Raw genomic sequence first — 17133 nt, forward strand, 5'->3', positions numbered from 1 at the left:
CAGGGCTCTGGACACCCAGCCCCTGGTGCAGTTTGTTGCCTTCTCCAACCATTTCCACTATAGCTGACTCAGCTGTCACAACTGAGATTTTCAAAACCTCCAAATTATGTAGAATTGTGGGGAAAATTATGATTTGGAATTCAAGTGTTGACACCTGAAAAATACCAACTCTCACTACAAGTGCTTTAGCATGTTACTAACGCTTTCTCTGCATGTCCCTGGAAAGGTTATTTTCAGAACATTCCACTTAAACCTAGAGATGCAGGGTTTTCTGCTGTTTCTGGGAGCTGACACCACAATTTACATTAAACAAATGTTTTGAAAATTAGCTGTTCACGGTTCCAATTTCAGCTTCCCCCAGGGTTTAATGTTAGCCAAATACTGGTACAGTAAGCAGACAATGTGTTTTATTGTGTGGAAGAAAAACAGACCACCATAACAGACTTCCTGCTTTTGTAATCAAGGGAAAAGTTGAGTGGTCGAGTGATTATTGGCATATGGTTATTAGAAACACTAAGTTCCAAATATAGCTACTAGGAGCTAAAGACACCCCCGCTCCAAATATTTCAAGTCCAAAAAGTAAGATGAATTCCTAGTGTTTAGTAAATTGGAAAGTTCAGAAAGTCATACAACAAAAACTACTAGGGAAAGACTAGAGTAACGGGAACAAGATTCAGCCCAGGTTTGCCAGCAGATACTGGCATCCGAGAGACCCACTCAAATATCAACAGTGAATGCATGAAGGAGGGCGATGGCTCAGGACACAGCCAGGGCAAAGGCTAAGCTGAGGACGTGGTCCTGCCCCTGCTGGTCCTCAGCACCAAGGGCCCTGCTCTGTGGGCAGCCAGGTCTCTGGGGCTCATAATCAAAAGATAGATTCAATATCTTCATTGCCTTTTTAACATTTAAAAAGGGTTGCACAAGCACTTTCCTCCTGCCTTCCCTTCCCTGCCCTCCTCCCAACTGCAAATGTTGAAAGGGAAAAAGAAACTGTCCAATCTGCTAATTCTATAGTTAGCAGGAATGAGCAGTGGAGCATTCTGTGAAATCCCTGCCTGGCCTCAAGCCTCTTCCAGGACTTGTGAGCTAGGTAGAATGCAAGTGTCTGGAAATAACTTACAGGACACTCAATATTGGATTTCTCTCTCAAAGAGCTGGGAGTGATTCTGGGCCTAAGGGTGGGTGGCAATTTGGCAAGAGGAATTTAGATTTTGTGCATGCAAAGAAATACAGACTCTTCCACCTCAACTAAAGAAAGCTCCACAAACAGTGTGGATGTGAGAAGGTTGGGGGGTCACAGAAGATGTCCCTGCATGCGGGTGAAAGCCAATCTGCCTGAGGCACAGGCAGGCTCAAAGGAGAGGACATGCTGACAGGACAGCTCTGTCTACCTGGTCACAGCTCCTTAAGCCTGTCCTGGGAAGGTGTCCTCACTGTCTCACTCAGGTAAGAGGATTTGGGCTCATGTAGGAAGAAATTCCTGACACTGCATCATTAGATTCCACAGGGCATTTCCAGGAACTTCTTCTTGAGAGTCTTGCAAAATACAGAGGTCACCTTCTGCCAGGGGTAATTTCCTCCTGATCTGGCGGGAGGCCAGAAGGAGGACTCCTTAAGGGGTACCTCAGAGCAGGGCAGCCTCTAGATTCCATTTTCTTAGAGACCAAGCTTTGGTGGCACTGTCCATTGTTTGTTGGCTCTGGAGGCTATGACAACAGCTGACAGGTAGGACTTGGCAAAGGAACACAGAAAATGTATCCCCGTTGCCTTGTAGTCTCCAGCTCCTGCTCAGACAGGTGAGCACAGCAGTCACAGGCCTGGACCTCCGGAGGGTGCTCCTCTACACTGAGGATCATGACCTGGAGTCTGCTGGCCTTCCCCACCCAAGACGACATCAGATGACACTAATGAGAGGGTTTCCAGCACCTAGGACCCAGCCAATCCAAGTTAGGCCCAGGAAGAAGCACCTGAGTAATACGTCCATTTTCCTCCTTGACAGAAGCAACCATTCTAGAGTGAACTGTCTGGAGCGCCCTGATGGAAGACATGCAGCCATGGCAACACGAGAGTTCTGCAACTGAGCATCAGGGTATGCAGGCAGCTGGCCACAGGACTAGACAGGACTAGACACAGGGAAGCCCCCTTCCCACAGGTGTGTACATCTCCCTGAAAGGGCCAGCTTGGGAGTCCTTCCAGCTTGAGGCTATCCCTGAAAGCCCACCATCCATCCACCTTGCCCACAGGGGTTCTGTCCTTCAACTGGGTCCAGACTCTGGGAGGGCCTCCTGACTCTGGCTACTTGTATTGGATTAGCCCTTCTGGAGTGTAATCAGCTCCTACATGTTCCTCCTTTATTCTCTCCCATCAGTGGGATGAGCCCACAGGGGAACGGTGGCGGGGGGGCCTGGTAACCCTGTTTATCTGTACCCCATCCTATTCCACCTCATACATTCCAGCCAAATCACGTACCTTGGATTTCCGGGCCCCTTTCTTGCCTCCTGCTTTTTTAGACACAGGCTTCTTCTGGGATGGAGACTTGGCCTTTTTGGCTGGGGGTGGTGTGATGATGGCTTCCAACTTTCCTTTGGATCCCCGCTTCTTCGCTAGCAACTCAGGGTGGATGTTGGGTAACACCCCCCCACTGGCTATGGTGACTCCTTTTAGCAGCTTTCAGGAAAACCAGAATAGCAGATGGTGAGCCAGATACCCTGCTTCTAACCTTCAAGAAGCCAGCCCTGCCCAGGACAGTCTTTTGCTTTGGGTTGGTGCAGCTCCTTCCTCCATGGCATCCTCCATGAGGATGCTGCCAGGACTCAGGCTCACTGCTCAGGGATCCAGTCCCCAGAGTCCCTCACTCAAATGGAATTTAGATCATCTCTCTCCTTCTGGGAGAGCCAAATACCTTGTTTTATCCTGCTTCCCCCAACACTCCCAATAAGGCCTTGAGGAAAAACTGCCATGGGAGGCAGGGAAGCTGCTAATTAATCCTGCAGTCCACACCTTTCATAACCAGCCAACACCAAAGCCACTCAGCTATGTTTCTTGGGCAGTATGACCACCTGCTCAAACATCAGTGGGAGATGGGAGAGCCCCATACCTGATTCAGCTCTTCATCATTGGCCACAGCCAGCAGGATGTGCCGGGGTGTGACCCGTCCCTTCTTGTTGTCTCTCGCTGCATTGCCAGCCAGCTCCAGAATCTCCGCTGTGGGGAGCAGAGATGAGCGTATGGTCATGTTAGAGGACCATGTGTCCCTGCCCCGGTCCCCATGTTCACAGTGCCAGGAATGGGCACAGGCAGCTACTTCAGGAAGCAGCTACCCTGAGGTGAAAAGCTGTGGGCAGAGTCACAGAGGTGCTGAATGGCAAAGCTGAGTATGACCTAGGAAGCCCCAGGTACAATGCCCTTGTTTGGGAGATGAAGGAATTGAAGCTGAGGGAGGAGAAGGGACCAGCCGAAGATCACTCAGTGAGTGAGTGGGAGGGCTGAGATCTGAACCCAGTTCCAGCTCCCATTTCCCAGAAAGGGTGCTTGCAGTCAGCACTGCAGATGTCACCAGGGCCAAATCCAAAGTCTTCAGCGTGGTCCCTGAGAGTATACCATGTCTGCTTATAGGGTTTCAAGGACAGGATGGCTTGCTGTTGAGGAGGCCTGTTAACCAATCTTTGTTGATTACATTAATGCTGAATGCCTGCACATCTGGATGCAAAACTAGAAGGATGTGACTGGATTCTTTACAAAGTCAATGTCATAAATACATTTTTTAAAGGGTGTGTGTGTGGGGGCGGGGAGGTATTGTAGATTCAAAAGGCTAAAAAGACATAACGGCCAAATATAATGTGTCACTCCTTGATGAAATCCTGATTCTTTTAATAAAAGCTAGGAAACTCATTTTGGAGACAACTGAAGAGATCTGAATGTGGACTGGGTATCAGACACAGGGAGTTATTAATTTTCTTAAGTGTGATAATGGTATTGCCATTCTGTAGGGAGCACCCTTGTTCTTAGGAGATACATGCTGATGTATTTAGGGGTGAAGCATCTTGATGCCTACAATTTGCCCTCCATCCTGAAAAAGCTCTAAGGAATAAAGCAAATATGGCAAAATGTTAAGAGTTGTTAAATCCAGGTATATGATTATAAGAACATTCTTATAATGTTTATAAGACAGAATTTCCTTGAAATTCTGTCATTTGCAACAACATGGATAAACCTGGAGGACATTATGCTAAGTGAAATAAGCCAGGTACAGATGGAAAATATAGCATGAATTCATTTCTATGTGTAATCAGGGACTGGGGGTGGGGTCGGGGTGAATGCTGGTCAAAGGACATAAAGTTTCAGTTAGAAGTTTTAATGATCTATTGTGCAGAATGGTAACTATAGTTAACAATCATGTGTATTTAAAAATTGTGAAAATAATAGATTTTAAAAGTTCTTAACACAAGGAAATAAGTATATAAGGTGATGAAATAAAGAGTATTCTTGACATTCTGTATGTTTGAAGTTTTTCAAAATGAAATGTATGAGAGAAAAGAAAAACTAGAAGGGCTATGAGCATAACCCATAGTTAGTACTAAGTTAGAGTTGATTTACCTGCCACCTGGGCACAGTCTCACATGATAAGACAGGTTTTCCACAGCACCAAAGATGGTGGGAATTAGGAAGTACCCTTTGGCAAGACCTGGTTTTCTCCTTGGCATTACAGTTCTCTTGGTAACCTGTCAACCTCATCACTGTCTCCTTGTTTTCTTAGTGAGGCATACGGATAGACCCAGAATGGATCTTATATTCTCCACTTCTGCAATTCTACCCATACTGGGATGTCATTCTAGGCTACCCTTCTGGGCCACCCTTCTGGGCCCAACTCAAGTCTGACCTCCTTCCAGTACTAAAGAATTTCTAATATTTAGTTATGTTGTAAACACTATATTTCTCCAGCAACATCAGCACTCAAGAATCATTATGAAATAACTAGGAACAAAATTCTAGCTGCACGAAAATCATGTGTTAAAAATTTACAGTATAACACAGGGCATACATTTTTAAGAGGTACTAACAGCTCAACCCAATGCAAAAAATCTGCTGTATGTGTGTAAAGCTAAAAAACTGCTTGGCTACTCAAGGAAACTCTCGTATTAGCTTTGGGGGTGGGGGCGGGAGGAGATCAGACACACTTGAAACAGCAGGTTTCCCCCTAAATCCAAGGCAGGAATTCCTTTGCTCGGTAATCACCACACTGATGACACACAACTCTGTGCTTGGCAGGAAGGACCCAACACACCATGAGGCCCCTGTCTTCTCAGTGTTCCCAGGCCTGCAGGGATACACATGCCAGTGATACAGAGAGTGATAAAGAATGCCACAGGGTCCCTTACCTGGGCTTTATACATGTGAGAGCCACAAAACCAAGACAGGGTGGAAGGCAAGATAGCCAGTGCTTACATGGAATCTCGTGGAGGGGCTCACATTTCCCACTTTCATCCATCAGTTTCCACAAAGCTACTCCTTTCCCTGTACCAGTGTCAGCACAGTTTAGTTTACCAGTGGAGCAGGGAGATGGCCACCCAGCAGTTTCACTGAAGCTACCTTATCATTGATCGTGGTACTGTCTCAATGCCCAGCAGTGATGGGTCTATCTTGGCCAGGCCAAAAAGGTGCCTGTGATGCCCTATATGACCTTGGGCCCTGGATACCGTGAATGCAGAAGCGCCTGCCTGGCCAGCCCAGCTTGCCCTTCATTCTCCTGTGTTCATGGACGGGAGAGCACATCCGCAATGCCACTGTCCTGCCCACGGCCCAAGAGGACACCAAACCAAGAGTCTAAGCCCAATAAGAACACAGAGCCTGGGAGCAATGGAACAGGAGGGAGATTCAGCCATGATGGGCCCTGGGCAGAATCCTTGCAGCAGGAAGGCCTGAGAGGCACATCAAGCACCACGGAGCTGTAGCCCACTTTGCTGGCTTCCCCTCCCTTCCTCAACCTTCCCCTTTTGGAGGCCACAGAGAAGTTTTGGGCCATCGGTATCTGCAGAGCCAGAATATACAGGAGGCAGCTGATGGATTACAATCTTTTGACCATAATGTGCTAAGAATGCTTTACCTGCCCCTCATTAACAGAGAGAAAGGGAGGGAGAAGGAGAATGCCCACAGTGGTGACCTGTTTTGCTAAGTCCTAAGTCCAACCCTTTGGCAAGAGAATCATTTGAAGGTAGTTTCTCAGGAAAGTGGAGGTGGCCTGTTTCCTCTTCCTGCCCAAAACATTAGAGGAAGGCCCTTCCTGAGAGAAGGCCCAGTGGCCATTGGGGGTGGGGGAGGAGGGGAAGGATGTGGTCTTTATTTTCTGCAGTGCTGCCTTCACTTTTTTTTGTGCAGGAAAAATAAGGATGATGGATAAAAAGACCTGGAAAAGTGTGGTTGGGCCCCTGACTTGGGTGAGGGCAGGCAGTATATAAAAAAGAAAAGAAAGCAATGGAGTAGCCCAGAAGTAAGCACACAGGGCTGAGAAACCTGAAACTGGATTCTCCAGGAGCTAGAGGACATTCTTCCTGGCTTTGCAAGCTTTACTCCCTTACGCTCTTACTTTGTGACTGAAAGTTCAGTAGACTCAGTTTCTCCACTAGGGAAACTTGAAGGACTGTGCTCATGTTTTGCTATTCAACTGGGAATCAGGGATGCCACACTGGACCAACCTGTAAATGACAGTGAGTAGCAAGGTGGATGAGGAGGGGCAGGAAGGAGCATCTCAGCTCCTTGGAAAGAACTGGGCAGGGATGTCATTCTGCTGCTTTTTACCAAGGAGCCCCCAAATCCAAGACTCTTCCTTTTTGCAAAACCCCAGCTCATCTTTGATCTGCGCAAGCCAAAATTACTGCCTCCCCATACTCTTACCGTCATAGAGTGGGGCCTCAGCCCTGTGGGTAGGGAGGAGGGAGCTGGGTCAAGGAGGGATAACAAAGAGGGGCATAGATCCACCCTCCAGCTAGTTGAGCAAGAGCTTTATCTTCTGTTTACGCTTGCATTTTCTTCAGATGGATAGTTACCATAGTAACCCCATCATTAAGGGACACACAAGACAGAGCACCTCAGAAACACACCTTTTATGAGAAGTATGTTCAGTGCCCCACCTCTCTCCTGCGCTGCAGCAGCAGAAGGCTGGGGCATTTCACCATGGCCAGGGAAGACGGAGGGTGCCCGACTTAACAAAAGCAGTAACCCAGAGCACACACTCATCCCTTGCCAACCATCAGTAATACCCACCCTCTCATCCTTAGTCCAGGTTTAGAAAAAGCCATCGTAAAGGGCTTTCCTAGCTAAGAAAGGGTTGTCTGCTGCAGAGAGTAGAGGTGCAAAATGCCAGCAACTCAATAAGACGGAACAGTTCCCATCTGCTCTCCAGGGCATGTTCCTATTGGAGGGAGTAGGAGGGGGAGAGAGGGTGACTGACTGCTGAGGAATTGGGGCAGGGCACACGTCACCAAAGATGTCCTGATGTAGTTTTCTTCCCTGTAAGTGATCCTCTGCTTTGCAATAGTATGGAGGGCAAAGTAATGGAGGCCCCAGGCTCAGGGCTGTACAGCAATTCCTGCCTGCCCCCCATGCACACTGGGATGGCCCTCACATCCCCACCAGCAAGGAGGGCTTTCTCCTAGGCTAGAACAGAGCCAACTTCGGCCTCTGCCTCAATCTGAATGCAGCCTATGCCTTCCTACAAGGGGGAGGGTGGATTCTTTCACTCAATTCATTTCATATTTTGGAAGGTTTTGTGTGTCTCTAAATGTTTTGTCTGTGGCCGGTCTAAAAGAAAAGGGATTCTGAGAAAGATAACCAGGAAAACACCAGATCTATGGACACAAATCCTTTTCTCCAGAGTTTCCAGTGCTCAGCCCTTGGATCCTCCCTTGAAGGGAATTTTCAGGAGCTGCAGCCTGGAGGCTGTAACCAAAATAAATGGAATCCATAAGAAACCACAGGAGGAAACTGGAAAAAGAACAATTAGAAAAAACAGAACCCCATACCAGGTTCTCCACCCCATCAAGCCAAGTCTTCTCAGTCGGTGACAGTCTGTTTCCAATGACCAATACTAGACTGATTTGGGGCCCAAGGCGCTTAGGGTCCGCTCTGAAGAGGATTGTAAGTGTGGTAAAGTTCCCAATTATAAATGGTGCAAAGGGAACAGGTTGAATGGTGAGCAAACTGGCCAGCTCATTAGCTCTTCTAAGATTTTGTTTTTCAAAACACATAAGCCTCAGGTTCTCACTCCTGGCCAGGGCTAGTCTCCGGCAACTACTGAGTGGCTGGCACCATCATCTGTAGTGGCCTAGATGATGCGACCATATCCCCTCTCCTCAGAGCTGCAAGCCCTGCAGGGGCACCCTGGGCCAAACGTTCCCCAGCTTCATTGAACATGACTGTTTTAAGGCCGCTTGACAAAATTCCCACATCCTTGGGTAACAGCATGGTTTGGCAGCCTTTTTTACTACAGACCAGCCGTCTGAACATGAATACCTTTGACAGGTCTACTTTCCAAGTTCAGCCAGAGACAAAAGGCTTAGGGTCCTTTTTCTTTTTTCCAAATGTCTTGAACGAAAACATATCTGTTGTATTGAAGCATTTTGTCTATCTTCCTTCAGCAAGATGAAGTCATGGTTTGCAGAATTAGACTCCTAACAGCTAACAGGTGATGTGTTGAGGCTGCGCCAAACTCTAAACACAGCCCTTGCAATAAGAGTCAGGGGCTTTAACAGAGCCGTTTGAAGCTCTGTAAAACAGAGCTCATCTAACAAAAGAAATACTGAAAATAACAACCAGAAATCAAAGAAAAGCAAATGTTCACATAATCCCAAGGAGAAAACATGTTTGCTACAAAGCCAACAACATGACAAGCAATCTGTTTATTGTATTTCTTTCGATTCATCATCCTTCCATCAGCAGCCCTTTGAGTTCAGATCTGTTTTACACCATTCCAGAAGGCCTTAACCCAATCAACCCCAATCGGAAGGTGATTGCTAAGAGCTTCCTGCATTCTGACCACACCACAACCTCCTCCAATTCCCTTGGTGGCTCCGAGTGTTTGCAGCCACATCCCAGAATCCACTGCCCCCATCCCACCTTTTCAGGTGAGTGGCAGGGTCTGAAGCCTGCCGAGCCATCAGCTCGGAGCTCTGGGCCACAGCAAAGCTCTCCATCTGCTTGTCCCAGGGGCCTCAAAAGAACCAGAATTCCACAGAGAAAATAAAACCTATAGCAGTGATTGAAAGTAGTATTCCAAAGATGGTTCCAAGTCTGACACAAACTCATCTACTGTTGTTAAGCCCATTGCAGACTCCTCCGAAAAGTCCAGGAGCCAGGGGTCTCAGAGACAGCATTTGGTCCCGTCTTCTGCATTCGCACAAAGTCTCCCAATAAGATGGAAATGCAGCTTAATTTGGGAACCTGTAAAGTAAGCTCCACTGGCTGGAACTTTCAGCCCTATTTCAAAGTTTACATTATACATAATAACAAAAGGGAGCTATGATTCTTAGCAAACATTACCTTAATCTAACCCACCAACCCAACTCAGTGCCCGAATATCTTCCTTGTCAGGAAAGTTTTCCTCTGCCTTCCTCACCTTTAGTGCTGTTTCAGCCACCCACTCTGTCTGCAGTGGAGGGCAGCAACCATGAATGGCACTGTGGTGAGAGCCCGGGGTCTGCTGACAGACTGTTGGGGTATGGATCCCTGCTCCTGCAATTATCTGTAAGACGTGGCCAAGTGCATCTATTCTATACAGGAGGAGTGATAGTTGAGGTTACCTCTAGGCTTATGAGATTAATGAGTTACCAAGTAAAATGGTTAGTACACTCAGTAAATTCAAGCTACTACTGTTGAGGCTACAACTGCACTATTTAAAAAAGTGCGACAAGCTTGATTACAGGGAGAAAACTGTACTTCCTTTGCCTCGATTTCCTCTATCTAGAACTGGATGATTTGGACGGGTGGATTTGTGCCAAAAGGAGGAAAAAAAGCAACAGAAAACCTGGTGTTTCCTCTGCCAATAGTTTACTCTTTGCTGTTATGCTTAACAGTTAACATATGTTTGAAAAATGCACTTGAACTCGATTAACCTCAGTGCTGCCAGACAGACCTGCCTTGATGGAACACAGCACCAGGGCGCCCCCAGGACATCTCTACCTTGGGAAGAGATCTGGGGCTTTTGTCTGACCCCAGCAGGGTGTGTAGAGCCAGGGGCTCAGGCAGTAGAAGTCAAGGCCCTGGGAAGGAGAAGGCGCCTGCGGAGGCCCTGAGAAACCTGTTCTACTCCAAGGCCTGGCTGGCAGCTGGGCAGGACTCTCTGCCCCACCAATCACTTGCTGTCAAGGACTCTCGATTAAGTTACAAGGAAATGGTTAATATGTATGTTTGTTTTGATAGGGAAAACCACAGCCATTTGTTCTTAATTCATCTCAGGAAGGGGTGAACAATCAGCAATGTCTGCTGAAATGAAATGATTTGAAGAGTATAATGTAAAGAGGAAACTCATTTAAGGAGCCCTGTCATGGTACCATTTCCCAGATGGACTCAAAGGGAAAGAGCAAGGAGCAGAACAGTGAGCTTCGTGGGCTGCGCTGTGTTGGGGGAGGCGGCGATGTCTGTGATTGGGCTACACATGTTCATCAAGACAGAGGAGCAGCTTTGCCCACTGGGAGCAGAATCAGGGACTTGTTCAGAGGGAGACGTTTTGTTCTATTCCCTTTTGTGCTGTTTGAATTTATGTTCTGTATATTTTCCTTTCAAAATGAAAATAATTAAAACGCTGGATAGATGAGAAGCTACAGGCACTTTTGCTACCCACTGCCCCAGCTGGCCTTTGGTACCACAGGTCACAAGCACCCTTACCCTCAGACACTCTGCCCCAGCCTGCTTAATCCTGCTTCTCCCAAAAAAAAAGGTTCTGAGCATGTGAAGACTCTTTTTTCATGGCTGTTTTTAGAGCAGTGTGAGTGTGTCACAGAAAGGGAGGCCCCTGAGAGGGGACTATAGCTCCTGGGGTCTTTACCAGCCTGGCCTCTGTGCTGTCTGCCTGTGTGGATTCCTGACACTGAGGGCCACTTGTCTAAGGATTTGCCTGAGCTCCAACACCTAGGATTCCACCTCCTCTTCGCTAAGGGGACAATAAAGGACACTGGCCAAAAAGCTTTCCATCTCCAGTCCTCCTCAGCACCACTGAGTGACACAAGCTCCCCACACCTGACTGGGCACTGCCCTCTCCGAGGCCTGCTGTGGCTCCTCAGGGCAGCTCTCTACCCAGTACGTCACTTGCTCTGCCACTGCTACGGCAGCAGTTCCAACATGCACCAGACCGCCCCTTCCCTGCAGGCCAGCACATGTCACTCCAGGGGACTTCGCCCCTCCTGTGCTCACACCCACCTCCTGTCTGCGTGCTCTAGACTTTCCTCATCCCTGTCCAGGGTTGCCTGTCCTTCAAGGCCTATCTTGCAGGAACCCTGTCCTCCCTGTCCATACCAGGCCACAGGAATGTCTCTGGCAATCACCCATGACTGTTGCAGAGTCTGTCCCCTCAGGCTGTGTCTTCATCAAGCCAGCCGTGGGGACCGGGCATTTACCAGTCTTCCTGAGGTGTCCGCTAGCTGCTTCAAGGCAAAGGAAATGCAAAGTGAATGAAGTGCTCTGGGGTCCAATTCCTTTGACTGCTAAGGTTTCTGTGCTGTGTGACTTTGGAGAAGTTACTTAAACTCTGAGCCTCAATTTGCTCCTAAGAAAGAGAGGTGGATTGAGGATTCAATGAGTTACCAAATATAAAGCATTTAATCAGTGCCTAGCACACAGTAACTGTTCAACAAACTGCAGATTTTTGGAACTTAACTGTTCCACCTTTACCTAGAACTCAGAGCACTTCCCCCCATGTCCATGAAACTAGTATTACAAGCCACAGTTAGAATATGACTAGAGACTGCCAGGGCCTGGGGTGGGAGTAAAAGAGCAAGAAAAACAATGCTACTCAAGTTAAGTCAAATACCCTGATTTTCTGAATGAACAGCAGATATTGACTTTTAGCAGTCAACACTCAGATTTATAGAGGCAACATAAATATGAACCAAAGACTACCTCAGCTACCAGTTACCACAAGGAGAATCAATCAGGATATTGATGGCAAGGGAAACCAACACATCAGCCATTTCCACAGGCCTTGGGTTTGTTTTCACGATTCCCACAGCTCTGCAGGGAATGCGCCTTCTATAAAAACCCAGAGTGTCCCCTGTAGGCAGATGGGGTGATGTCAACCCCACGAGAGGATATCTCAGCATCAGGCGCCACTATGGGCCTCTAAAGAGCCCAGCACTGGGTGCCAGGGAACACACACGTTCAGGTCACTAAATGGAAGATGCACTTGCCTAAAAAGGAAGCAGGTGGGGTGGGAAGAGGAGGAAGAAAGGGAGGGAAGCCAGGGTCAGAGCGGTAGGCTGAGAGAAGCAGCCCGGCAAATCCAAGGAGGGTTTATGTCATCTTCTTGGCAACCAGACCTGGAAGGGGTTGGTGGGAAGAGACAGAGGGAGGCTAACTATGATTAATACCCTTTGGGTTTGTCTTCTTGCTAGAGTTTATTTATAGCTCTGAGGAGTGGCTCTTTGCTTTCAGGAGATTTTACTCTGGGTTGACTTGACTAGACATAGAAGCCTTCAGGCAGGAGAAAGCAAGCAAAAACACTGTAAATATGTTCTATCGGTTGCTGATATTTTAACAGGAAGACAGTGGGAGAGAAGACATTTGCAGAATTCTTACCTACTTCCTTCTCCTTTCAGTGAGAAAGTGTTAATAGTTCTTTTAGAAGCCCGTCCTGATGGTCATCCATGGAAGACGCCTGGGATGCTGGGTCCCACTCCTGGGACACTGCTATCTCTAATCAGCTGGGCAGCTCCTGACTTCCTCTGCTTTTCAAGGTATTGCCGAGACCTCCTCCATGGCTTTTTTGGGCAGACATGAGGCTCAGCCCTTGCTACATTTCTAACTCCCTCCTGTTTGCCAGCAACAGCTGACCCGCTGTGTACCTCCCCTCACACAGGTGTGGCCCACTCTGCCCCCGTGTTAATCCTAATCATGCTTCATTTAAAAATACAGGAGTCTAGTTTAATTCTCATCCTCATCAATTTCCTGGTAGCATCTGACATTACCAATACTCCCTCCCCGTGAAACTCATCATTCCTCTAACTAGTCTTCTTAGCTTTCAATAAAAAACTATTTACCATGTAGCTGCAGAGTATCTGGCCTTGTCCTGGGAGCTGTCTACAAAGGTGAGGGAGGGGTGGGGAAGGCCTGGGGTCACTAATGTGGCTCTGATGTGAGGCACGTCACAGGCACCCTATAAATCTGTGGAAATCAACCATGATTCTTTTGACCCCAGCACCCAGCTTGGGACTTTGCACCTAACTCTTTCACAAATCAGTCATTCCAAATAAATTACTAAACAAGTGAACTAAGCACTGCAGTGGTCAGTGGTGATTAAGGATGGCAGTGAAGGGAGGTTCTCCAAGGCCCAGGCCTAGTTTCATGTTTTAGAACACACACCTGGGTTCCGTAGCAGGCAGCATGAACTATAAAGCTATCATCCCAGGGAACACAGCCCCAGGATGGCCCAAGATCCAGGCAGGCCTCAACTCACAGTCCCATGTCAGCCTTGAGTTAGCTGAGGGGGTCTAGGGGTGTTAAGGGATTAAGGGCAGATCAAAGATCTCATATTCTCCCAAGATCTTGGCCCAAATATAAATAAGACAGCCTCTGCATACTACATGTGCCCATTATCCTTTTCATTTCCTGTATTTTTGCATTTTATTTTCTAGATTTATTTTTAAATAAAAAGGAAAAAGATCATCTTTTAAGAGACATGTAACATATGTAAGAACTAGTAACATGGATTATCTCCTGGGAAGATAATTGGATATGCAAAAGAGCCGGAAGGGCAATGCATGTCTCACTGTATATCCTTTGATAGCGAGTGAATTTTATCATTGGTGTTATTACTTATTAGAGAAAATAAGTTCAACAAAAGTAAAAAGACAAAGACCTAACGGATATGGGAAATAAGTATATAAACAAGACAGATAAATAAAGCAGAAAATAAACATCCAGAAATAGCCTAATTATATCTAGAAATTTCATGTCTGATAAAGGTGGCATCTCAGATTACCAGGAAAAAGATGAAATATTCAATTGTGTTTGGATAACTGGATAACCATGTGAAGTAAAATTAACTTGATCCCTATCTCCCACCATACAACATGGTAAATTCCAAATAAGTCAAAGTATAAATGTGAAAAACCATAAAAACATTGAGCAAAAGCATGAAGAAAAGTCTTTACAGCTTTGGAAGGAGGCAAGCTTTCCTAACAATGATTCAAAATCCAGCAGAAATAGATGCAAAGATTCCATATATTAGAATTATTTAAATAATGAATATAAAATAATCATGTGAAATATATTTAAGTAAAACTTAAAATGAAGAGAAAAAAGATGATAAAGAATGCCCAATCATTAGCCAAGCACAGTGGCATGCACCTATGGTCTCAGCTACTCAGGAGGCTGAGGTGGGAGGCTCACTTGAGCCCAGAAGACAGAGGCTGCAGTGAGCCATGTTCATGCCACTGCACTCCAGCCTGGGCAACACAGTGAGATCCTATTTCAAAAAAAAAAAAAAAGTCAAGTAGATTCAAAAAAGAATGAAATAGGACTTCTATAAATGAAAATATCATGACTGAAATTTAAAATTCAGTGCCTCAATCTGTTTAATAGAGCAGATCAGATACGGCTGGAGAAAGAGTTAGTAAAAATGAAGATAGTTCTAGAAGACAGATGAAAAGTAATTATCCAGAAAGTAGTCCAGAAAGACATGAATTAAAAACATGACTGAGATTAACAGATACAGAAGACAGAGTAAAATACTAACATAGGTTTAATTTGTGTTCTGTAAGAAGTGACTAGTATAGAGAAACTGTTTGAAGAAATGATGGCTGAAAACTTTATAGATGCGACAGACATGTTCAAAAACAGAAGTAGAGGACACTTATCACCAAAAGACCCTCACTAAATAAAATTCTAAAGGATGTACTTCAGTAAGAAGTAAATAGATCCCAAATGGAAGGTCTAGATGAAAAGAAGGCACACTTAATTTTGTTCACACCTTTTTCGTTGCCTGATTCCAGAAACAGGTTTTGTCATGCTGTGTGTTTGTCCGTTGGCCCAAGCAAAAGCAGAGCCCTTCATATGGAACTTGTCTACCCATCTGTAGACCCTGATGGTAGAAATAACAGTTGCATTTTGCCCTTCAAAGTGATATCATGAGACAGCAGTGAGATTCCTTTGACTTTTGAAGATTTCCAGGCAACATGGCTTATCTTCAAGATAGCAATGAGATTTTCAACAAATGGTGCTAGAACAACTAGACTAGACATCCACATGCAAAAAAGCCAAGTCTAGACACAAGCTTTACATGCTTTACAAAAATTAACTCAAATTGGATCATAGACCTAAATGTAGAAGGCAAACCCATAAAAATCCTAGAAGATAACATAGGAGAAAATCTAGGTGACTTTGGGTTTGGCAGTAACTTCCTGGACACAACACCAAGGGTACAATCTATACCATAAATAATTACTAAGCTGGTCTTTATGAAAATCAAGTATTTCTACTCTGTAAAGGACATTGTTAGGGGAATGAGAAGACAAGCCATAGAGTGGAAGAAAATATTTGTATGAAGAAGCAATAAGGTCTTTCCCCTCTCAGATCCAAGTATTATAGTCTGACTGCTGGCCTTGGGAGAGCAGGGGAAAATGGGCCCATTGCTTCACAAAGTAGGCTCAGATCATGTTTACACTCTCCTCAACAACTTCGTGGACTCTTTAGAAGGACCATGAAGAACCAGATAAAAACTGTTTATGAACTCTACAGCTGGATTCACATGCCCTGGGAGAAGCATGTTATCAAGCTATGCTGCACCTTCACATCTTGGGTAAGACAGAGAAGGTAGAATTCCACCTCCTGGTGGCTTCCAGGCTCTAGCCTCAAACCCTGAGGCCTGACCCACTTGGATCGGTTAACTTGCTGGCCATATAATACCACATCATCAGGGAAATGTCAAAGACACATAGTATTGAACTGATTCTTTTTCAAATGCTCAGTGAATGTTTATCCACCATGGAATCATCTATTCCCAGGGGAGACTGAAGGAGGATTGGCAACTTAGATTATGTGGTGAACACCTCCTAAAGTACTTCACAATTTGCTTTGTAAGAGTATGCACTGTGATGTTTCTGTGACTGGCCGTCAATGAAGGTCATCAATAGCATATGTTAATAAAAACAAATAATTAGACTAAAGGCTGTCCTTTACACATACACAAAAGACATTAAATGTCAGCTGCTGTATCTGGGTAGTGGGATTATGAATGAGTTTAGTTTCTTAATTTTCAAATTACTCACATAACCAGAAAAGGGAACATGCACTTAAATATACCCTGCACACTGAGTACCCACTGGAGTTTCAATTTCAGTGTTTTTTCTCTAGTTGTAACCCCTTGACTCCTTAAAATTCTTAATCTTTCCTTTCCTGTGTGGTGTGGTGTGTGGTGTGTGTGTGTGTTTTAATTTTAGGAAAACAGGGTGAGGGAAGGGCTTTGCAGAACACAGCAAATGCTGTAACATAAGACCCAGTGCAGCATGAGTGTCCAAGAAGGTACTAGCAAGCATTAGCTGGGTTCTGGCCTGAAGTGTCAGTTAGTCTAAGGGAGGTGCACTCATGCAAACAAGCAAGGATGTGGGAGCTCCTAGAACCTTGGAGCATCATAGAGCCAAGCCTGACTGTCCTCTTCTTCCTGCTCTGCTTTTAGCTGTCTGAGTCCGGGACACATTTGAGTGTCCCGGATAGGAAGGTGGTAAAGAGGTTTGGGACTTATTTTCAAGGTAAGTGACAGAGCCAACTGCAGGCTCTGCCTACCTCAATCTTCCAAGCTTGTAGGATTGCTTCCCACATCAGAAATGCCAAGTGAGATGGATGCTGGCTGAAATGAGTATCAATGTAACAGGATGTGCTGCTGACAGGAACAGGCTCTCTCTACCCACCTCTAGGAGATGGAGGCAGGGA

At 45.9% G+C, this 17133-nt stretch overlaps 1 protein-coding gene across 6 annotated transcripts in view; it reads right to left on the reverse strand.

The window, feature by feature from the left end:
• LOC112625777 (core histone macro-H2A.1) overlaps positions 1-17133 on the reverse strand; it is a 65663-nt gene that overhangs the window by 32777 nt on the left and 15753 nt on the right. For all 6 annotated transcript variants that reach the window (XM_025387083.1, XM_025387080.1, XM_025387082.1 and 3 more), the window contains exons 3-4: positions 3098-3204; positions 2470-2667 (exon numbers count right to left, since the gene is read on the reverse strand). In XM_025387083.1, coding sequence (XP_025242868.1) covers positions 2470-2667; positions 3098-3204 — 305 coding nt within the window. The remainder of the gene's footprint in view (positions 1-2469; positions 2668-3097; positions 3205-17133) is intronic.

This window comes from Theropithecus gelada, chromosome 6, assembly GCF_003255815.1.
Source record: "Theropithecus gelada isolate Dixy chromosome 6, Tgel_1.0, whole genome shotgun sequence".
NCBI lineage: Eukaryota > Metazoa > Chordata > Mammalia > Primates > Cercopithecidae > Theropithecus > Theropithecus gelada.